This window comes from Periplaneta americana, chromosome 8 (assembly GCF_040183065.1).
Source record: "Periplaneta americana isolate PAMFEO1 chromosome 8, P.americana_PAMFEO1_priV1, whole genome shotgun sequence".
NCBI lineage: Eukaryota > Metazoa > Arthropoda > Insecta > Blattodea > Blattidae > Periplaneta > Periplaneta americana.
In genome coordinates this window covers 63606805-63632062 of record NC_091124.1, presented here as the reverse complement: position 1 = coordinate 63632062, position 25258 = coordinate 63606805, and the positions used below count along the sequence as shown (strand labels likewise).

General features: G+C 35.7%; 1 protein-coding gene across 7 annotated transcripts in view; it reads right to left on the bottom strand.

Annotated features, from left to right (window-relative positions):
- LOC138704766 (uncharacterized) overlaps nucleotides 1-25258 on the bottom strand; it is a 466235-nt gene that overhangs the window by 305026 nt on the left and 135951 nt on the right. For all 7 annotated transcript variants that reach the window (XR_011333426.1, XR_011333427.1, XM_069832979.1 and 4 more), the window contains one exon: nucleotides 22854-22919. Coding sequence is in view for 1 of the 7 variants with exons in the window: in XM_069832978.1 (XP_069689079.1) it covers nucleotides 22854-22919 (66 nt within the window). In the remaining 6 variants the exon portion in view is untranslated. The remainder of the gene's footprint in view (nucleotides 1-22853; nucleotides 22920-25258) is intronic.

Below are 25258 nucleotides of genomic sequence, written 5' to 3'. Positions count from 1 at the left end.
TGATGTCACGCTGATAAGCACCGTCATTCTCGGAGCACTCATGTAGTCGAGCAACGAAGCTAGATTTGTCGCCCACATTTCAAGAAACGTGTCACAAAACTGAACACGAGCCAATTTGTCGGCAGGAGCCATTGCATGCAAGTCGTAGGCTCGAGTATGCAAATCCAAGTGGAAAATTCGGTGCAGACTGCCATAAGTCATATGCAGTGCTTGCGATTTGCAACGCAGTGACCGTCTGGGACTTTTCTGGATGTCTGCCTGCACAAAGTCGTAAGTTTACCTTACGGCTCGGGATCGTTCAGGAGACTTCTTTTTGCGTACTGATCCCTCCTTGTGTCACTTGGGCTACCCAGCATCGTATGGTATGGCTATCCGGTGCATCTCTACGTTGGTCTAATCAGCGGAAAGCTCGTTGTGTTGATACAATGGACTTCCTTTCAAATAAACAATGTCACCGCGCGAACAAGATCATGCACACTCCACTTATCCATCTCAACCGAATCTCCCACTGTTGGTGAACTCATTCCGCTGCCGGGCGTGAGCACTCACGCATTATTTTGTTGTAGTAGCCAATAGAAATCTAGTGAGTACATTTGAAATATCAATTAACAATGGTACTGTCCCGCGAGATTGGAAAGATGCAATAGTGGTTCCAATTTATAAGTCAGGGTCTCGCTCAGATACAAAAAATTACAGACCGGTCAGCCTCACCTCTGTGGTTTGCAAACAGATGGAACACTTGATTTTAGCTTATCTAAGGCAGCATTGGGATAACTCAAATTGGTTACATAACTGTCAGCATGGATTTCGGGGGGGGGGGGGCTATTCATGTGAAAGTCAATTAGTAACTGTATGTCAGGATTTAGAAGACGGAATAGATTCCAGTAGCCAAGTAGATGCAGTGATTATTGACTTTTCACGCGCATTCGATGTAGTCCCACACGATATATTGTTGGTTAAACTACAATCAACGGGGACTGACTTCAGAGTACTACAGTGGATCAAGGAGTTTTTAACTTGTCGCACTCAGAGAGTACGGGTAGGGGAGGAATTATCGAACCCAATTGAAATTACTTCCGGAGTCCCACAGGGGAGTGTCTTGGGGCCTCTTCTATTCCTGGCTTTTGTAAATGATCTGCCAGTTAATATCTTGTCTAGGGTTCGCTTATTCGCGGATGATTGTATGGTATACAGGGAAATAAAAAGTTATGAAGATACTACTCTTCTTCAGACTGACCTAAATAGAATAAACGATTGGGCAATAGCCAACAAAATGAAAATAAATTCTCTAAAGAGCAAAGCCATCAGCTTTACAAGGAAAAGAAATAAAATAGTCGCATCGTATACGTTAGGGGGTGAAACCATTCCGGAAATTAACACATGTAAATACCTCGGAATAACATTTAGCAGCGATCTCGGCTGGGGGGAACACGTTACGGACACAGCGGGAAATGCATGGAGAGCGTTACACTTTGTGATGAGGGTACTAAGAAAAGGCTCTGATAAATCCAAAGAGATTGCATATAAATCACTAGTACGTCCAGTAATGGAATATGGTGCTGCATGTTGGGATCCTTACAGATTAGAACATATTAAGACACTGGAAAAGATTCAAAAACGGGCTCTCAAGTGTTCTCGGAAAAATTCACCATTAAAATGGGACACACTCAAGGACAGGAGAACGCGAATTCGATTATGCGCACTGTTCAAAACATACAGAGGTGAGCCTGCCTGGAGAGAAATAAAAAATAGGTTACAGCCGCCAAATTACTCTTCAAGGGACGACCACTCATATAAATTGAGGGAAAGAAGACAGAGGACGGACACTGGAAAGTTTTCTTTTCTCAATCGTACTATCAGGGACTGGAATGCTTTACCTGCAGACCTACTAAAGGCTTTACCAACAACCAAAAACGTATTTAAAATAGGCTTAAGGACTTTACTAATAGACGATAATTATACACAGTATGTAAAGGATGTAAATGATATTTTGTTATTGAAGTGTTGTATCAGTGAAGAATTATGTTGTGTCAGTGAAGTGTGTTGTGTCAGTGAAACGTGTTCCTGTCAGGGAAGCGTTATAGTTTATAGTGGCAGTGCAAAGTATTTGAACAGTGAAATGTTTTTGAAGTGTTAGTGAAATCAGGATAGAATCAGTGAAATGTGTCGTAGTTCCAGTGCAGTGAGTGAGATGACAGCGAAATGAGTGTAATGTGGAAAGGTACTTGTGCAGATATGAACATATACTCGTGGGTTTTAGTTCGAACTTAGATTTAAGATACAAATTAGATTTATTTTAAATGTTATTTTAAGTGATCGTGCTTCATTTAATTTAGGATATTCCCTATTATTATTATTATTATTATTATTATTATTATTATTATTATTATTATTATTATTATTATTATTATTATTATTAATTATTGTTAGTATTAATTATTTGTATTAATTATTGGTATTATTATTAAGTGTATTTTTAATTAACAAGTTTATTATTGTCATTATTGAGTGTAATTAGTTACCACTGTCACCGGGTATATACCCATTGCAGTGTGAATAAATACATACATACAGAAATCGGGCGGTCTTTTTGGATCACCCAGAAAGTTCTCTTCATATGAAGCGACGATCCGAATTAGTCCTAGCACACAACTAAATTTTAATTGTGGTTCACTCAGGTGTATCGTACGTGTCCATTTATCATTTAATATTGCAGAACTCGCGATTACAAATCAAACTAATGGTAACATAGATGTATAGCTGCTCTCGATCTCGAGATATTACTGAAAGAGTCCGCGCGGCACTACTAATTTTATACGCAACTTCAGTGTTCTCATGTCCGTAGCGAGGGGAGGTGGCATCATTGGGCGTTTCATTGTTTCATGGTCTAACTACTAATAGCATTAGCATTCGGCTCAATTTTTTTACAGTGATCACTTGAATTACTGCCATTTTTTTGTTCCACTACTGATCTCGGAAAGAATGCCATAATCGGTTGACGTATTCTATGTCAAAAACATATTATCTCACCTAACAATAGCTTTAATTGCTATTTATTTCATTTCCCATTGAAATAATAATACGCCTGACCGAGCGAGCTGGCTCACACGGTAGCGTTTGAGACTCGTATTCGGGAAGTCCCGGGTTCAAACCCCGTGACCGACCAATATGACTGAGGTTTTTCATGGTTTCCCTCGGTCACAAAGGAAAATGCCGGATCGTAAATTTACATATCATGATTCATCACCGCCTCAGTTATCAATATTGTAGTAATCAGTTAAGGAGTTAGGTACAGTTTACAGCAGTAAAATTTTGGAAATATTGAACATTTTTCCCTCCATTACTGTATCTTGTACAATAATGAAAATTAGTATTTGTAAAACACTGTCCTTCTACTATATGGAAAATATATTTTTACAACAAACATTCTGTGATGAAATTTTTTGTGTGTATTTATGGATGTCATATCTACAATATGATGCAAGATCACTTCTCTACATTTGATAGATTGTCTGATACGAAATAAATTCATTAACAAATTGTCAAATATCAATATTTTCTTCTAATACAAAATAAGAAAAATATTATTTATTAAGGAATGTAGTTGAAAGAGCATGATAAAGTAAACATGAGTTTCAGCAATAAAATAAAAGACAGAAAACATAAAAAAGTTAACAAGTTTATGAGGTATGAGGGAAACGCTTCATCACTGCACAGTAAATTGCCATCATTTTTAATTTTGAAAAAAACATATAAATATTTACAAATTTCGTTATTTCCATTATTGTACAAGATACATTAATAGAGGAAAAAAATGTGGAATATTTCCAAAAATTTTACTGCATAAGCTATATCTAACCCCTTAATCAAAATCAGTTACATGAACACCATCTATAACACACAACAGAAACAGGAACTGAACAATAGTAACAACGGCCTACTGGTATACCCACAGATCCTAACACGCGATATGACCACAAGTTAAAGCGTGTATAAATAAACTTAAAACAAATAGTAGACCTAAAACAATTGAAATAGAAGTTTCTGTGAAAATAGAGTAATTTTTTCTAAGTCGATCCCTATATATTTAGAATTTTCAGCTAATGACGGAAGAAATATAGGCTATGTAAGAAGTTGCTTAGAGCAAAGTTTCCCTTCACATTTTGTTCATAAAACAGTTGTATCTTCAGCTGTAAAATTATAATAGTACATTATGCAACGAGCCTATAATGAAGGTAATTAAGAAGTGAGTATGGATATTTATGAAACGAGCGCAAGCGAGTTTCATAATTTTCATACGAGCTTCTTAATTACCATTATAGGCGAGTTTCATACGACTTTTTATGCTCGACCATATTTCTAACTTGATATTATATTAATTTTATTGTATCTGACCTGGAGCAATGTCCCGTATGTTGTGAGATGTGCGCAGACGCGAAAGTATTGATTTTTTCCGAGGAACAGATGTCCACATTGACCTTGCTAGGCCATAAGAACCTACAGAGATAACATTGAAATAAAGTTAGACATTGAAAAACGAGATGACAAATTGAATTTATTTGAATATTATTTATAATTAACGCTAATTATTATAGTAACAGAACATAACCTTCTGCGACAGTATTGGATTTCCAGCCTCCGTGACTTTTCGCTAATTCTCTTTCGACTGCATATCCGAGAATAATCGATACTTGCGGTTTTATAACGGTAGAAAGCTGACCTGTCATTGGCTGAACAGTTGTAACCTGAGTCGTCATTGGCTGAAAGACCTGACCTTTAATGAGTAGGTGTACTTTAATGACATGCATTAAAGGTCTGCTACCAGGTGTATAATTACTACATTTCGGTATGGTCGAGCATAAAAATTAATAATAAGTTTTCAAAATGTCCTCGTTTTAAGCTACATCGCACTATGAAGTTAGTCCACTCAGCTGTTGCCCTTGCTTATTCACGTGAAGTGGACGCTTTCCATTTTAAATATGCATAGATAGGCTACCAGCCTAGAAGCAACGATCTAACTAACATTAATTTTATTCCATTATGACTGACAGTATAGACTTGAACAGCAAATATATTGACATGGAATTCGTTTATGGAGACAATGAGCAAAATTCTTTCGTTGCTTTTAATATACCGTTACTCAAAATCTGGTTCATTAAATTTTATAAGCAGACTATCATTCTGGGTCTTATAGAATATATATACTTAACTCAAACTCAGATATCCAGCGTATTCACCATACAAGTTAACATTTGTCTAAAACTCTGTCGAAAGGGCTAAATTTTAACGAGTCTCTCCTGAAAAACGGTATTACTGAAGTAACGAATTGACTTCAAATTTGTTACCTTGTTAACCGAGTTCCAGCCGAAGGAACTTAGTTAAAAAATGAATGAGAGCTCTCTTGAGACCTGACATTTTTCTAACCGTAGCAGGGAGGATTTTAGGAAATAAATTATCGGCGAAAAGTTGTTGAGGTACAGCATTTTCTAGACGATGTAATATCCAATAACAAACGGTATGGAGGTCAAGTTAATAAATACGTCTATTAAGCCGAAAGAAATCCTACATCATGTGGAGTCTCGCAGCATTATTCTTTTAACCTGACAATTTTATTGAATTACAGAATTAGCGAGAGTAAAGTGTCATAATTTGAAAAGAGTAAGGCTATTTCAAACTCGTTTATTGTCACCAATACTGTAAGTGGGTATAATACTTTTAATCAGGGTTTAAGCTAGAAAATAAATAATTGTCGCAAAAATGCACAAATGAAAAATTATATTTTGCGAAATTCTTGTGCAATATTATAAATAATTGTGCAGTAAGGTAAAATTAATGAAGTATACACAAAGAAAAAGTTATGTAATTTGTTTCTTAGAGTTTTATTACTTTCAATCCATCTTATCACACTCTCGATATACTTATGTAAGTATCAATTATTGCTGAATTTACATCACATTAAAATACGTTATTTTATGGGCATTCTAATCATTGAAATTCTTTACTAATAGGCTCTTCAAGATTTATTGTTAGCAGAGTGCTAACTAATTTACTTGGAAGGTGGTTTCTAATTCCAGTTTTTATAAGATTCATGCAACTAAATCCTCACTCACAATTTACAGTAGGGCCTATGTGATGAAATTATATAAATCAATTAGAAGAAATTGTTCACTTAACTTACATGAATTGCACCAACTCTTCGAAATCCATTCCTAAACATCTATTGCTCAATGCCTTTTTGAACATTGCCCATGCCATTAGCATTTAATTTAAATTCTGATTAGTTTAAACACATCTCTGATTCATTTTCTACATTACCATCTTCGTTTCTGATGTCCAATGTGGTTGTCGTATTTCTGCACATTTACATTCAAAGTTTGTTGCATTTTTAGAAGTCGAGTAGCAAAATGCGACTGTGGTGTGAACCCTGCTTCTAATCACTAGATTGTGCACCAATACACCTGGGTTAAATCCCAAATCCCTCCGCAGTGCGTACAAACATTAGGCATATGTCACTGTTGAAAGTGATTCGTCCGACGGACGGGGACGTTAAGCCTCACAGGCTACTTGGTGCTATTGGACAGGAGTAGGCTACGTGCTGGCACCGGGTTTCCCCTTCTCCCTTCCTCATGTTCATCATCATCCTCACCCATTCTCTACACTACACTTACACGAACACTTACATATACACTCACCCAAGTACACGATATAACCCTCCACAGATACGTATCATGCATAGCCTGGCCCGCCGAAGTGGTGTGAAACATAAAAATGGATCACAGTCCTGCCATCTATGCGCTGTATGCGGAACCCGAATCACGTAAGTGAAGTGGGTAGACATTGGATACACACATATACACATAGTCTATTACACCTATGAAGTAGAAAATATAAGAGTTATTTAGTGTATAATTTCAAGCATTAAATGAGCTACTGACAGTAGGAAGTTATGAGGGATCCTAACTTTGTTAATGTGCTACAAATATGAAGTAATAAATGCGCACAAATGTACTAAAAATGAGAGTACAGTTTCACTGATATGTACATAAGGGTGTAGGCCAGGCCTGGACAATAATACCTCAATTGAGGTACTGCAGACTAGAATTGGGCAACACGATTCTTTTTCAGAAGTCGATTCCAACGATTCTATTATACATTACGAATCGATTCTAACGATACGTTCACGATTCTTCCCAGTCTGCAATTTCAACTATTCTTTTGAATCGTTAACAAGTTCACGATTATTCCCAGTCTGCTATTCCAACTATTCTTTTGAATCGTCAACGAACGACCGACTCACAGGACACTTCCCTTTGCAAACCACTGGTAGAACAAAAACATTTTACATCTATCGCATAGATGACATGAGAGGCGAGGCATTGGATGGTCTTTTTTTTATTGGCTAGAACCATTCATTAGTCCACAAAATTGTCTAAGATAGTGTTTCCTAATTATAATTTATCAACTGAACCTTACTGTCAAGTATATTTTTTGCATTAGATCTCTGTTAAACTATGCAAATTTCAGGTACGTGTTCATTATTTTTCACAGTATTTTCATTTCACTCTTAACCCTTGGAATGGAATGGAATGGAATTGAATTTAATCCAGATGGTCCAGCACTACGACCTATTGAGATCTATTGCACTAACCCTCGATATGGAATGAGTTGCGTGCCACAGATCCCCTACGCGCACCACCCTAACCACATGACTCCCTTAACGACCGGTCCCTACAGCCGACAGAATCCATATACCATTCCTGCTTCGGCAACTTCCCCCAAGGCCCCCCTGTCGGTCTGAGGCGAAACTCCTCCCCCGAGTAGGTCCGCCTCGGGTGCCATTGCAGAAGCCATCCAACGTCGCTTAACTACATTCCACGGAGGCCGGTCGAAAGAGTCAACAGCTTCGAGAGGCCGCCTGTAGAGTGATCTGAAAAACCAGAAAGGGCATGATGAGGAAAGGATGATGGGGGAGGAAAGGAAATGGCGAAGATGAGTGGGGTTCCAATCGCCTCATAAAGTTAACTGATATTCATCCATAGGAGTGAGGAAAAACCTCTCCCAGACAACTCGTCCTGACCGGGAATCGAACCTGGGACCGCTGGGTTCAGAGTTACACTCGCTAACCCCTCAGCCACAGCGGTGGACCTCTTAATCCTTTCTCTAATCATTTATACAGTATTTGTTTCATAAGGGTGAGAAATCTGTGTGTTAGTATGTCATCTATATCACCAACTATTTAACCCAACCTTGTTAAAATAACGTAAATCCTTCCTGTCTGTTCGCTCGGGAGCATTCGGCCCTGTTCGGAAATGACCGCTGACAGGTTACCTCAAACAAGTACACAGGTTGTAACTTTAATAATGGCAACTATTTATTTATTACGAATATACAAATGATACATCTGTGAAACTTCTACAGTCCTTCAGTGTAGTAACCAGCATTGTCTACAACTCGTTGCCAGCGATGTGGAAGTCTAGTATCCCTTGTAGCAGCTCCTGTTCTGTTGATGTTTCTGATGGACCGCTCTACTGCCTGCAGAATATCGGGAACAGTCCGGAATCGAACGTCACGAAGTGGTTCCTTCATCTTTGGGATTAAGTCATAATCACAGGGGCTTAAGTCCGGTGAATGTGGTGGATGGAAAAGCACTTCCCACCCCCAGCGACAGTACAAATCAGCCGTGTGCGCCCTTGCGTTATCCTACAAAATGATGGGAGGGTTCTGCAAAACGTGTGGGCGTTTTCTTCGTAACTTCGGTCTCAGATTATGCTCCAAAAAATGACTGAAATACTGTGCATTAACATTGTCTTTGTGGGACGGTATGTATTAGGATGACGAAACATGACGAAACACAACCTCTTAGAGCTGCAACGAACAGGAGACTAACTTCAACTCTCCACAACGCATGCGCTGTGAGTAGGACGTAAGAGACCTTTTAGGGGGGAGGAGGGCAGACATAGACAAACATGAGGTAGAAGTGACAACAATTAAGTCTGTCTCGTTTCGCTTTTACAGCAGTGTTGCCACTATTAAAGTTACACCCCACGTAAATAGAATCGTGGGTTACGATCAACGACCATGCCGATTCGTTACTACTCTTTCGAACGACGATTCGTTGATACCACGAATCGATTCTTACGATTCTTTATTATTAGCCGTTCGGATGAACGATTCGTTCACGGATCAACCCAACTCTACTGCAGACTACTCCTTAACTCCCCACTGCACATTCCCCGGCAGAGACAGTTATGTATCGAGCAGATACGAGTAAATCTGAAAGAAAGCAATGCTGAGTGACGGATTGTATCTTCGTGTAGCACGCGTTGAAATAGATGAAACCCTAGATCATATATAAAACAGATTGACCAATCTTATATTAAATTTAGACGCAACTGGAAAATAACGGACGCTATGCGTCGCTAGTGTCGAGAAATGAGCTTGCAATAACAAACACTAGATGGCAGAGTACCTGAACAGTACATAGAGTAATACGACTGTGGGATGACTTTTTTACGTCATGCCACCTCCAAATTTCTTTCTCATTGTAATGTGAGGTTATGTTACAATAAGACTTTGATGTGTCGCTAAATTGTAGTATACAGAAGTTTGTTTTACCCAAATTCATCAACACACATAGATGACATTTTGGTACATGGCTGATATAATGTTGTTTGCGTTCAATATATAATCTGTCATCATTTAATGTACGAAATCTAATTGTTTTTAATTTTCAGTATACAATACCTCCCTAGCAACAATTATCACAAAATATTAAAAAGAGCAGATTTGTCTGCGTTTGTTGAATGCACATCATGATGCTCACGAAAAGGCACTAATTTATTTTGTGTGAACAAGATTACAATTTTTGAATATGAAGGAAAAGCAGGTATCCCTCTTCTGAAATTTATCCGAAAGGGGAAGAATTACAACTCCCTACCCCCAAACATGTTTCCTCTTTTCTAGGCCTATATGTTTTCATTTTACAGGTGTATTATATGATGCGATATGGAAGCAGATAAATAATAACTGTACGTTTCTCGTCCACATTAAATTCAACGTGTTCATAACGTAGACCTGATATATTGCTTCATGTAGGCTACACAGCCGGCAGTGTTCTTTTTACGAATAAGCGGTCGTACTAATCATTTTCTTTTCATCTGAACTATTGCTAGAATATGCGTTTGTGTTTTTATTTGCCCTGTATGTTGTTAAATAACTACTGAACATCGTCTTTGGTTAACAAATTGTTCTAGTATTCGTTTTATATCAGTCTTACGGTATTGAATTATGTCCATAACGTGGGCGAGATATTGTCAGGCTGGAAAATTCGCTCTGAATGCATTTTTTTACACAATTTTCTAATTTTCAGCAGATTTACGATACCCTGTGCGGTTTCTCTGCCAATGCAGAGTTAATTGCAATATACGGTAATTCTGTTATTTTCCTGACACTTTTATATCCGTTCTCAAACGTACTGATTTAGATTCTTTACCCTACTGTAGGTATTTTGCTCTCTACAAATCATCGTTAGTCAAATGAAATAGCCTATAATAGTTGTTTGCAACGAATTAGTAGACAACCTCAATCCCTCCTGACCGCCTCCCTTACGAATTTCTTTCTCACTTTAATCAAATTTACTTTATACTGGTCCTTAAATTACTGAAACTAGTGCTGAGGTAGTTACGGTGATTTCTGAAGTGAAAATCGTTCAATTTATAAGGGTGAAATCAAAAATAACTTTTGTAGCCTTTCCTTGTCCTTAATTGGAAATTTGAGTAACTTCATATGACGACAATATTTCTTCCTTCTTCTACAGTTAACATAATCGCAGATGGGCATTTCTAAATGAAGTTTGTTACACAGAAACCTTTGAGACAATATTGACACTTGAAGTTCTTTATATAGTTCATCTATAAGAGTTAAATTAGCGCTGAGGTAGTTTCCTTCATACTCAGCTTATTCACCTTACATACATGAGTCTGTAACAGGTTAGGTTTGGTCAGTGCTGTCATGGTAATTTTTTTCTTGGTGATACACCCCACCCCTTGTTTTCTCCCTTGAAATATATTTTACTCTCCTCTCTATTTCTCCAATTGTCATTTAATTATTTTTTTTAATATTAAAGAAGAAGTAAAGAAATTGTTTTGCTTTACAATTTAATTGTACAAGTTTGATTTAAAGAATACACCATGTAGCACCACCATAGATGCACACTTGTCTCGATGAATCTTGGAGTGTATATTTGCAGCACTTCTTGTTTTTCAACCATTATTTTATATAATTCTGGATTCCAGTGCTGAAGAGGTGGATAATTTTTGTTTATGAACATCAAACAAAATAGGCGGTAGGTACAGTAGGAACAGGAAGAGATCATCTAAGATCTGTATAGATCTCCACGTACAAAACTTAGGCACCCATATGCCGTATGGCTCCTTACAGACAAAATTTTAATTTCCCCATACGATTAATTAAAAAAAATTGTAGGTTCCATACGATATATGGCCTCGTGTGGCCTCCATGACAGCACTGGGGTCAGTTAGTTTAGGCACTTTTACACCTTGCATATACAATCAAATGCATCTCCACAAAAAAAATTCCTTATAAATTGAACGGTTTTCACTTCAGAAATCACAGGAACCGCTTCACCCAGATAAGTAATTAGCAGTTAATCATTTCAGAGCTCTTATTATATTATGAAATAGCATCACACAATGCTCCCAAAATAAATGTTCCCAGTGTTAAAATTACAGAGTGTAAATTTCGCTTAGGACAGTTTTTTCTCTGGAAAATTAAAGGAAACAAACAGTATATCAAACCAGCAGCTGAGACACAAAGCACCTGAAATTCGAAAGTGGTTAAAAATGTTTATATTTCGTTCTTTCTTATTTACCAGCAACAGAAGTACCGGTATCAGATTTTTTGCAGAGCTAATATCAGAGGCCCCTCCTATTAGAGAATGTTTTGAATATAATTATATTCTGGAAAACTACATTGGCACATCAACCTCCCCTCCCCCCGCCTGAATTCTGGGCTGAAGCACGAAAATTTCGAAATGTACAAACTACAGATGCGGCAGAATATTACCACAATGGTCTTCAGCAAGAATTTTGTAAGACATATCCAAATATCTTCATGGTTATTATATGTATTAAAATAAAACATATACTACATGTGAAGTACCTACTAAATATGAGAGAAATAGAAATGGGAAGGACAATAAAAAAAGTGGAATGGACAAACACTAAGAAACTATTCATCTTGTATCAGTATGAATAATAGGACACTTTTTTTTGGTGTTAGTGGTATAGAATATGAAATTAAGTTGCATCAATAAGTTTTTCGAGTTTAGCATTACTTTAAGTATTTATTGTCCCCCTGTTGGAAAGATGGAATTACTTTGTTTGAAACTTGATGAAATTTTATTGTACCTTAACTCAATTTATTAAGGTACAATAAAATTCAAAATAATAACTGCAGGCCATTTTAAAATAAATCTGTTGGATGTAAATTATTTCTTAATTTATTAGGACCATAAAGGTATTTTTACAAGCGATAGATTGAATCATTTTTATCTTAATAATTTAATGTAGGATGATTATTTCGGGAATTGTTATGCTCTAAATTGTGAGGATATTTTAATACTTTTTTAAAATATAAATTTGGAATATGTTTCCAGTTAGTAAAGAGTAATTCAGAGAGACAGAGGTCTCAAGCATATTTATTGACACATGCCAGAATTATTAAATATGAAAAAAAGAGTTCTTGCACTAACATACTGTTTATAAAGTAACCAAATCTTAAGAAATACAGTATATGTACTGGTATTCTATATAAAGGCATAGGAGTGAATATAAATCTGTTTTAAGGAATTCCTATTTAATATTCCTGCTATAGGAACATGACAAAATAAATACAACGCAGCATGGAAGCTAATTCAACTCTTATCGAGTATTGTTGATGAGATGTGTTATGAAGGTAGACCGAATCATTCAATATAAATGTATAAATAGGACGAATAATAATAAATTAATTTCAGTGTATGTAGTATCAAAACTGAAAGCGGTAACTAGTCTATGAATGATGTCTTAACAAGTATAAATAAAATGGACTCTTGACAAGAGACACACATTTGGCTTCAGTAATAACTAGGACTTCAAGGAATTTATGGTAGCTCACCCTGTCAGGCAAAACTCTGAATAGTCAGCATTGTCGAACTATAGAAGCGCGATTAAAAAGTATTTTTTTCCCCACCCATTACATATGATTTTTTTTTCAAGTCCCGGTAATAACATTATTAAATTAATTATCCCACATATTTGGGTGGTGCCTTTCTTTGTTTCTGACATAATTTATGAGAGTTTCTCTTTTACACTTCAATAGAGAAATACAACTTTCAGTGGACAATGAACGTGTAACTCTAATGGAACTCTAAGAACCACAGCATTAATGTTTTCTTCTTTTCTTTCATGCCCTTTAGTTTTTGTTGCAGATAATATCATGCTATTGGATAATTATACATGCACCTTTCTAATAAAATTGGCATATATTTCACTGGTCTCAGAAGTAAAATTAAATGTATAATAGCTTCTCGGTGCAAAATATTTACTGAAAATTATTGTAGGATTTGAATAGAAATGTCACTTCTCAGGCAAGGTTATTCGTGGATGACTGTATAATATACAGAAAAAATTAGTGATAAATCTTATATCACCGCCTTGCAAAACTAGCTTGACGTTATTGAAAACTGGACTACAACAAATAAAATTAAAATCAATGTGAGCAAATGTAAATCAATATGTATCCTTCTGTAAAACACAAAATTAAATTCGTCTCATATACCAATTAAATGGATCACCAGTGTCACAAGTAAACACTTAGGTACTGTATATATTTTAGTAACAAACTGGTTGAAATAAGTCACTAATATTACAAGGATAGCCTGGAAAACACTACATTTCTTTATGCGTATTCTTAAGAAAGCTAACCGAAAGTCAAAAGAATTAATGTACATAACCCATGTTCGGTCCACTGCTGTGGAGTAATGGTAGGCACATCTGACCGTGAAATGAGTGGGCCCGGGTTCAAATCCTGATTGGGGCAAGTTACCTGGTTGAGGTTTTTTCCGAGGTTTTCCCCAATTGTAAGGCGAATGTCATGTAATCTATGGCGAATCCTCAACCTCATCTCGCCAAATATCATTTCACTGTCATCAATTCCATCGAGGCTAAATAACCTAGTAGTTGATACAACATCGTTAAATAATCAATTTAAAAAAAGACGTCAGATAAGCAGAGGAAGTTACGAAGAATTTAAAGCGTCTGTGTTGTTAAAAAAAGGGAAGTACTACAAATGGCAGAAAAAGTGGATAGCCTATATTGATGTATTTGTTACGTGACATTACACAGGAGATATCACCACATATAGTTGTAAACAACCGTGGATATTTTAAATCTGAAAGTGTACTTTAGTGTAATTTTTTTTATTGGGTTATTTTATGACGCTGTATCAACATCTAAATTATTTAGCGTCTGAATGATATGAAGGTGATAATGCCGGTGAAATGAGTCCGGGGTCCAGCACCGAAAGTTACCCAGCATTTGCTCGTATTGGGTTGAGGGAAAACCCCGGAAAAAACCTCAACCAGGTAACTTGCCCCGACCGGGATTCGAACCCGGGCCACCTGGTTTCGCAGTCAGACGTGCTGACCGTTACTCCACAGGTGTGGACACTTTAGTGTAATCAAGTGTTGCTTTGTATAATAAGAACTGTAGGCACAGTGTATACGGTAAATCTCTATATGCATTTGAAAAGATTGGTAATCAACTTGACAGAAATGTTCGTGTGTCACAATATAATTTGTAATATTTTATTTGTTAATGGCACTGTTATTTTTATTAAAGTATGCGATTTAGCAGTTACATGTACTTCACAAATGTCTTAATTGTTTCAAAAACAACTAAATGCATTTATGACATTTGGCACAATAATATGAACATTTTCCATTTTGGTAATAAATTAAGTGGCAAGAAAATGTTCATGTGTCACACCATATAATATTTAATATTTTTTACATTATTAATTATTCCTTTTCATTATGATTTTCTGTTTATATTTTGGAATGCTTACGTTAAAAAACAGTGATGTGTCTTTCATGAACTCCTAAGTATTTGATTAAGTATCCTGTGAAGATCATAGTTACTTCGAAAATGTTACGTGTGTGACTATGGAATGACCCATCAGTATTGTTAGTATTGTTACAAATTACAAAACCTGAAACTGTTAGAATGAGATCAGGAGTAGTGACAAAAAATGTAATGTTGTAGGCCTACATCAACATGACTATTTTAATCCAGTTTCTAATAGTTTTTAAGGTTTGAAGGCCTTTTGACGTAAACAGTATTGAACATGTGAGGGAAGGGCTATTTCTTGGTAATGGATTAGGCCCGTATATTTTATAATATTATTAACTATATATTGTTAAAGTGCCTAGTAAATATCGTAATATGTATATTATATAATACTGTAAACGAGACAATATCACAGGCTGCAAACTAGATTATTCTTGTTTTTGTATAATTATACGAACATGTCTGAAATAAACAAGACTACCATTGGTTAGGTTAGGATAGGATTACTTATATATTGTAATCAGGCTATATGCACAAATTTTCCAATATACTACTATCATAACTAAATAGGTAATGTTAACATTAATTTCCATAAGTTTTTGTGGTGCAAATTAAAATAATTCAAAGTAAAGTATAACAAAACTCCGACAACATTATAATTATGAACGTCAAATTCTCTTATTTTATTTATTTTTCAGTTAGTCCCTTATTTCCCATTGTTCTTTGGATTTATCATTAGTGAAATATCAATTAACGGATAAATTATGTTATACACTCAGTTGATAATATAAATAATATTCACGACAAGTATATAAAAACAGGAGAGATAACGAATCATAATTTAGCCCACCGATAACTTTATAACATGGTCTAAAAATTCTAGGTAGATTGGCTTTGCGCGAGACTCTGCATTGTATTCTATTCAATACAAAGGCGTACTTTATCTTATCTCTCCGCTTCGCCCACATGACAACTATAATTAGAACTCCCTCGTTCCGAACTTGCCTAGGTCATATAGGCCAATAATATTTATCCATGGTCATCAATTGTCGACAGTAGAATATCTCGTAAGCAAGAAATAATCGATTTAGACCGACCAGACCGGTTCAGAGTTCGTGTCTCGTGGTGGTGTTGGTCATTGTGCCATCTGTTGACGATTATTGAACTACATCAAGCCGGCCTCGACTGCAAACCTTAAAGCCTATATAAAAGAGCTATCTGTTAGTATATATGATCTAGGATGAAACGTAGCTTAATTTATTTCTTGTAAAAATTAAATACTTTTTTCCACAGTTTTATGCAATATCGATATCACAGGCAACACTTTCTTCATCTGTTTTGCTATGATGCAAAAATTATGACAAAAGACTAAACATATTGGTCTCCTAATTTGTTTACACTCATTTTAATTGCCATAATTTTATTAATGCAAATTTAATTGTTTCCGTAATCGCATTATAAATAAAATCCTGTCGCTTATCTCCCCAAAGAGATTGCCGAATCTCGATTAGATAGTGAAAAGAGGAATAACAGTGAAATAGTGAAATTTCATTAAGTTAAGAGTGTTATTTGAATGCAGATAAAACGTTGCACAATATGCTTATCGTATTATCATATCACTACAGTCGATGGATTATCAAACACGCCTTCGCCTTCATTTGATAATTTTCCTATCTCCTACTGTTATCGTACATTACTATAAATATATAGTAAATAATTATTCTCTTTTCTTTGTTTCTTCAAGGGAGGCTAAAAACTAATTAGTGTTGGGTGTAATTACCTTAAATGTTTCTACAAGGGATATAATTAATTTTTTTAGTTGGTTATTAACGACGCGGTATCAACTACGAGGTTATTTAGCGTCGATGAAACTGGTGATAGCGAGATGGTATTTGGCGAGATGAGGGCGAGGATTCGCCATAGATTACTTGGCATTCACCTTATGGTTGGGCAAAACCTCGGAGAAAACCGAACTAGGTAATCAGCCCAAGCGGGGATCGAACACGCGCCCAGGCGGAACTTCAGACCGGCAGGCAAGCGCCTTAACCGACTGAGAGCCACGCCGGGGGCTATGATATAATTAATGTTTTGCATTACCTGTGCTGACTCCTTGCTCAAAGGTGGAGGAAACTCTTGGTGAGCAAGCTCATTTTCCTCAACTTTATTAATAGGAAAAGGAGGAAGCTCACAAAATTTGAAGCCAACTCATCTTCCTCATCTTTATTAATACCACCCAATGTTTCACTAGACACATTACAGCACCATAACTTATAATCAGGCAGGGCATTTGTTTTCTCAAACGTACAGCGGATCGAGTGGTTTCTTCTGGTACATCTATTACGTCACGTGGATTCATAAGCAGGGTAGAATTGCAAACAGGTACGCATAGACTATGAATAATAGTACAATACAGACGACGTTCCATCGTCAATTATGTTTATGTAAAACACCAAGTTACGACTACCTTGTGATCTGATTCTAATACTGAGTAAGTTGAATTTCTATTCAGACTTTTGTGTTAATATTATTTTAATTTATCAATCTCTGTTATATTGTGTTTAATTTTGATCTGTATTTTTTTAAATAATTTACTAAGTAGGCTCGTTTCTGAACACAAGTTTGTCCATTCCAATGTCTCTAGAGCCTAAATTAATTTAATTTAATTTATAAAATATACAATATGTATTTCTTCTTTATTGTATTTCTTTCAAAAGAATATCTCCAGCAAGATCTACGTTACAGTTGGTTATATTCTAATTTTGGAAGAACTATTTCAGCATAATAAATGGAAACATAGGCCTACTGTGATTTATGTGAAATGATGATCTGTGCTGTGATGTAATGTATTATAAATATGTTCCTGTAATGTCATGTGATTCAGAAAGAGCATTATAAATATTGTTAATCTGTATATTGATTTTTGTTATAATTGTGTCCCTGTAACGTCATGTAACGTAGGAAGAACATTTTCTTAATTTAAACAAATTTTTTACTGACAATTATGGTCAAAGATATGAATTTCATAATCTCAGAGTACATGTTCTGTTCACCGTAACGGAATTGATTTTGTTACATGAATTAAGTGCATAGTATACACTTATATTTATACACTTAAATTTGTGTTGAGTGACAGACGGCATTGCTTTTTAGTTGAAATTTAGAAAAGGTATTAGTAATTTATTGTCAAGCTAATTATGGACATCAACGGACAAGGCTTGGCAAAAATTGATTATATTTGACTTGTTTGTGTACTGGAGTAATATCTAAAACTTATTTTCCACAATTAATTGTTTAGTTTATGTATAACTAGTTAGATATTTGTTGTTCTTGTACTTTTAGTAGTAGTGGTAGTAACGGTATATAAGCATTTAAAATTATTAAATTCTAGAAGTGAATTCCTGATGATTTGGAACGTGTTTTTAAAGAAAACATTATTTTTTGTTAGAGCCTATTTTCAATTCTTTAGAGACTATTTCCTACATTTTCAAGCCTATTGTAGGCACCTTACGACCTAAAAATCCGTACCCTAGTGATAACTGATTCCAGAAAAGTGAGGCGATTTTCAAGGACCTGACAAAGAATGGCCTGCATCGTGTGTTCTAAAGCTGGAAAAACGCTATAAGAAGTGCATTCAAGTAGAAGGAAACTACTTTGAAAAATAGCATGTAAATTTCAAAGTAGAGTAGGTCTAATAAGTTAGTTAAACATCTGTGATAAAATCAGTCTCAATCTTTCTTGATCAGCTCTCGTACAATAAAAATTACATGATCTTAAAAGTTCTGGTAATTATTATCGCTAAATAAATATTAGAAAAATATCCAGGAATTTAAAGAAAATAAACTTCAAACCCAGCGATTTAGAAAATAAGACTGTAGTCTTTAAGTAGGTTATGTTACGACGTTTTATCAACATCTTAGGTTATTTAGCGTCTGAATGAGATGGTGATAATGCCGGTGAAATGAGTCCGGGGTCCAGCCTGTTGTCTTTAACTCATGTTGACGCTGCATATTCACTGCTTTATCAGACAACGGACACGTATCACACAGGCATTGCTCGCTTTTATTTGCAGTACTCATTCTTTACAGTGCACAATACTTTTCTTTAAGTTTCAAGATCAAAGTATATCTGGGATCATAAATATAAATTAAATGTGACGCGTAAGCACGTGCCGATAAAACATTACGCAAGAAAGGGCTGAACAAAATTTGTAGGAACACAAGAAAAAGAACTTACATGCAAAAAGTAGCATTTTATTTCGTATACATATTTTTCCGGGCGTTTTCCACGTACTCTACGATTTAAACTCACACTCATAACTGGGAAGATGAGACGTGAGCCAAGCACGTGCAGAAGGAAGGCACTTCCTCCCTTTCGCCGACCACTACAAAGGAGATGATATAATCTGGTCTACTGCGCATACCAATGTTTGGCTAAGGTTTTACCAAACACGCTCAGAGGAGAAGGCACTTTCTTTCTTTTCGCCGGCCGCTACAGACGAGATGATATCATGGTTTATTGCACATACCGAAGTTTCACTCACGTCTTATACTGCGTGTTCAGTTCAAAGTGTGTCATGGCTCGCTGTATGCCATCATGTGGCTAGCCGATGACCCTAGAGAATTCAATCTTCCTTCATTTCCGCAGAGGCGTATTATCTATGTGGCAGAGAAGTTGCCTGGAAAGTAAGGCGTTTATTCTGAAGAGTACTTACCGATACGCACGGTAACGCCGGTAGTGGCAGGAATGTGAACTGTTTGGAAACAATTACTGAGGTGAGTTTTTTTCTTACTGTCGGGATATGGGAAGAGGGTTAAGACGATTACTTACAGCACTTGTTGACATTAACTTCGACGGTCAACATGGACACGGAGCATTTCATTTGTGCTGTGGAATGTTACCGTACGCAACCGTTGATAACAAATACCCTGCGTACGACTTGGCCGCGTAAAACACAGTTCGAAAGAGGGTATGGTAGCACACAGACCGTACAGGCCGCCATCTGTTACTACGACGTTCAAGTTATACCGTACACGTTCTCAAGTTCAGATTGAACGCCTTGATTAATAGGCAACTTCTCTGACATAAAAGCTGAAACTCGCTTCAAATCGCTGACTCACAACAGTGACGTCATGACACACTTTGAAATGAACACCCAGTATTCCCAGTTGTACTTCTCTCGTCTTCCAACAGATGTCAGTGCCGTTAGCCACTGCATAGAGTTACTGAATAATAATTGAATATAAAAGTTGAGACTATGACAGGGTTGCCATACGTACGACTATTTTGACTAACTGTACGAGGTACGACCGAACTCTATATCGTACGTAATTTTGTACGACTATTCTAATGAAGGAACAAAATTATTTTGGAAATTATAATGTTAGCCTATAATTAAAATAAAATTAAAAATCAATTCGTCCCTTTTTAGACAAGTTTTCTTCATTCAGTATGTCGTTAACTAATATAAAAAACATGCTTTTAAAGGGAATTAATGATTTTAAAATCGATATGATGGCTACGCTTGTCATGTAACTCTAGGTTTCATTGTACTTCACGGTTTTGTCAAAATAATACGAGTTCAGGGATCTGCTAAATATACAGTATATTCGCCAATGGAAGTCTTTTTATCAATGAAATAGTACTGCAATAAAATTAAGAAGTCTAAACGCGCCAAGATTATAGCGGTGCCGATCTGAGTCAACTGCAGGTGGATTAATTTGACATAATTACCAGCTGAAGCATTGACTGATATTAAATATCTGCTGTCGCGTTGGCCAAGGATCAAGTTTCTTCGACTTTCAATATTATGTTGTTTCTGACCAAGCGCCACCGTGCATATTTTATGGAGTTGACAGTGTTGATGAAGAAATGGTGATTTGTTTGAGATGTTAAATGTCATTGTGAATGTGAACTATGAATATTAATATTCTTGACTGGATGAAAAATGGATTCTGATTTGTTTCAAAGTTGAATGTTCTTGTGGATGTGAACAGTAAGTACCGGTAGGCCTAGTAATATTTTTAATTTGAACTAAAATGTATCGGTAGAATTATAAATAACAACTCTTAATTTGTAATCTTCAATAACTCCAATTATAGGAAATTACTACAAAACGAAATTTAAGGAAAGACAACACAGAAACAATTAGGAACAACAGAGGGTCCTGTTGCTGGGGAATGGAGAATTTAAAAAAATGATGAAATTTATTGAAGGATGAGGCATTCTGACCAAAATCAAAAGCACGAGTCTTGAATAGTTTAGAAATATTATACATGTATTGAGAAAAGGTTATTAATAAAGTCAAAGAAAATGCCAGAAGGAAAAAGAACGTTGACCATCCAAAATTACTACACTTTGATAATTACTTGAAGTGCGTAACTAAAAGAAATATTATTTATACGGCACTGGTTCACATTGTGAAGTTAATAAAAAAAGGCTTTACATAACTTGTACATTTCATAATAATGACGATAATAACAATTATCATTATTAAGTAAGAAGAAAATGGAGAGGATATAAAAATAGCCCTTGTTCTTCAGAGAACTTGAAGTAAAGGATCATTCTTTAGTTATTGCCATGTAGTACAGGAGTAATAAATAATAACTAATAAGAAAGTACCGTTTAAATAGTAGGTCCACTGCACTAGGTTAAGGATCTAGGAGCAACTCTTGTCAATGGCTTTATCTTTTTGTGATTATATCAACCAGTATCCCGTAACTTTCTATAAAAGTCTTATTTCTGTTGTCTAAATTCGGAGACATTCCTTTCATTCAATATCTGTGCATCGCAGTTATGAAGATAAATAGGCACCATTATTAAATTGTAACGTTTTAAAAAGTTACTTTTCTTTCTCAACGTTTTGAAATTCTAAAACTTGTGCCGTACAGTTGTTTCTTTCAACACCGATACTGTAATTGCTGGTTATTTCATATCCGATATAAAATTATCTGATGTACAGAGTGCCAAAAAAGTTCGTTTACAACGTTTGAGGGATGACAGAAAAGGTAAAAATAAACATCTTTTTTGTGTGACAAATATCTCACAGATGCACCATTTTGCCAGTAGGTTCCCTAAAAGGGTAGATCGCTTGGCTTCCGTCAGACTACTTACCAGTCAGTTATGTTTTGGCTGTTTTGCCTTCAACACGTTGTAAACGCAGTGAGTGGATTGTTATGAAAGATAAGTTTGCATTATGCTAGCAATATCATGGCCACCTCTTTCACCCGACCTAATCCCTACGGATTTCGTGTGGGGGATATAAAATGTCTGGTTTACGAGACCCCAATAATTACGACAGAAGAGCTGGTTGCTGGCGTTATTGAAGCTGCAGCGATTAATCAACAAACTCCTGCCATTTTTGAGCGTAGCCTATCAGGCAGTCCGTAGTGCGTAGAAATAAATTGTGCACCACTCATTAACTCAAGTGCCGAAATGATAAGTCTGAGACGTTTTTGTCACATGAAAAGACGTTCGTTTTTATCTCCTCTATCATTCCTCAAACGTTGTAAACGAACGTTTTTGACACACCGTATTATTATTATTTCCATATCATCGTACTCTCAGAAATATTTTGCCCATTCCGTAAACGGAATTAGTTTCTTTTTACCTTTCGGCCATAAAAGAGAACACGACAACCTAATTTATAACCTAAATAGTTTAAATGCATTTACTTTCTACAGCATTACATGCGCAACGAATATATGCTGATGATATTTTATATCTAACCTGAAGTATTGCCTCTGATGAAGTTCGATCCATGACTCTCCCTCTCCTGCACAGTCAGTAGGAATCCTGTAAAATACACAGATCTATTGTAGTAACAATCTCTTGTTTCAGCAAAAAAACAACAAAAAAATATTACGTAAATACAACTGAAATAACTTTTTATATTATTTCTTACATTTTTCTTAACTGTTACGAAACTCTGAATGCATGACATAATTTAGTTGTGCAATCATGGCGTTGAGAAATGAAATTAACTGAAGAAATATATGTAGGTATTCCAATTATATAAACGTAACAAATCTGATTTTTAAAATGGAGTTATTAATTAAATTTCTAACTCTATAATTCTAAATTATAGTGTAAAAACATCGTTGAATTTTGATGTTTAAAACCAAGCAAAGAAGGAATTTCTTGACATGAACGCTATGTTTTATTTAAACTGCAAGTTACCTGAAGTACAGTAGAGCTCAAAAATATTTTATAGAAAGCATATGTCACAGTTACATAAAGATAAGTATTGAATAGAAGAAAATGCCAGTAGATAATTGAAAAGTATGCGTTTCTAATCTATTTAGTACGAAAATAGCTTAAAAAGAGTTAACTTGCCTAAAAAATAATTAAAAAATTCTACGTCCCTTCCACTTCCGCTCTTATGCTCAGGGCTGGTCTACACCGTAGCGATATAGGAATCGCTATCATTTACTTACTTACAAATGGCTTTTAAGTAACCCGCAGGTTCATTGCCGCCCTCACATAAGCCTGCCATCTGTCCCTATTCTGTGCAAGATTAATCCAGTCTCTATCATCATATCCCACCTCCCTCAATCCATTTTAATATTATCCTCCCATCTATATCTTGGTCTCCTCAAAGGTATTTTTCCCTCCGGCCTTCAAACTAACACTCTATAGCCTATGCATTTCTGGATTCGGCCATATGTGCTATATGCCCTGCCCATCTCAAACGTCTGGATTTAATGTTCCTAATTATATCAGGTGAAGAATACAATGCATGCAGTTCTGCGTTGTGTAACTTTCTCCATTCTCCTGTAACTCCATCCCTTTTAGCCCTAAATATTTTTCTAAGAACTTTATTCTCAAAAACCCTTAACCTCTGTTCCTCTCTCAAATTGAGAGTCCAAGTTTCACAGCCATACAGAACAAGCGATAATATAACTTAACTGTTTTATAAATTGTAACTTTCAGAATTTTTGACAGCAGACTAGACGACAAAAGCTTCTCAACCAAATAATAACATGCATTTCCCATATTTATTCTGCGTTTAATTTCCTCCCGAGTGTCATATTTGTTGCTGTCGCTCCGAGATATTTGAATTTTTCAACCTCTTCGAAAGATAAATCTCCAATTTTTATATTTCCATTTCGTACAATATTCTGGTCACGAGACAATCATATACCTATCGCTTTACTCAAGTAAAATTTCCGTGTTTTCCCTAATCGTTTGTGGATTTTCTACTAACACATTCACGTCATCCTCATACACAAGAATCTGATGTAACCCGTTCAATTCTAAATCCTCTGTGGTATCGTGAACTTTCCTAATGGCATATTATAGAGCGAAGTTAAAAAGTAAAGGTGATAGTGCATCTCCTTGCTTTAGCCCGCAGTCAATTGGAAAAGCATCAGACAGAAGCTGGCCTATACGGACTCTGCTGTAAGTTTCATTGAGACACATTTTAATCAATCGAACTAGTTTCTTGGGAAAATCAAATTCAATAAGAATATTATATAAAACTTCTCTCTTAACCGAGTCATATGCCTTTTTTAAATCTATGAATAATTGATGTACTGTACCCTTACACTCCCATTTTTTGTCCGATATCTTTCGAATAGAAAAAATCTTATCAATAGTCGATCTATTACGTCTAGAACCACACTGATGATCCCCAATAATTTCATCTACATACGGAGTTAATCTTCTCAGTTCAACATCATTCCATAGAGTTATTAATTTATAAAGTAACTAACATAATCGAAATTAATATAAGTTAAGTCCGAAACAAAGTGAGCAATCAAGATGACCTAAGCGTCTATGGAATGTGCTAAGCGTGGGATTTATTCTTTTTTTAAGTGGATTGTCTGTTGTCCATATTCGACAATATTGTGAGTATTGATTCCACCATTGAGAGTAAAGTGGGCTTCATTTGTCAACACTATTCGAGACATCCATTCCGATTCAATTTCCATTTGCATCTCTTTTCATTACCAGTTTACTCCGATTCAATCATCATTTACAATTTCAAGGATACTTTTTCATATGTTCGTGTAAAATTTTGTGAATAGTGCTGTACGGCATTTCCAAGCTTTCGCTGATAACGTGTTTTTTGTAGCTAGGTTTTCCCTTTCATGAACATCTGCAACCTCAGTATCACTAATATTCTTGATATT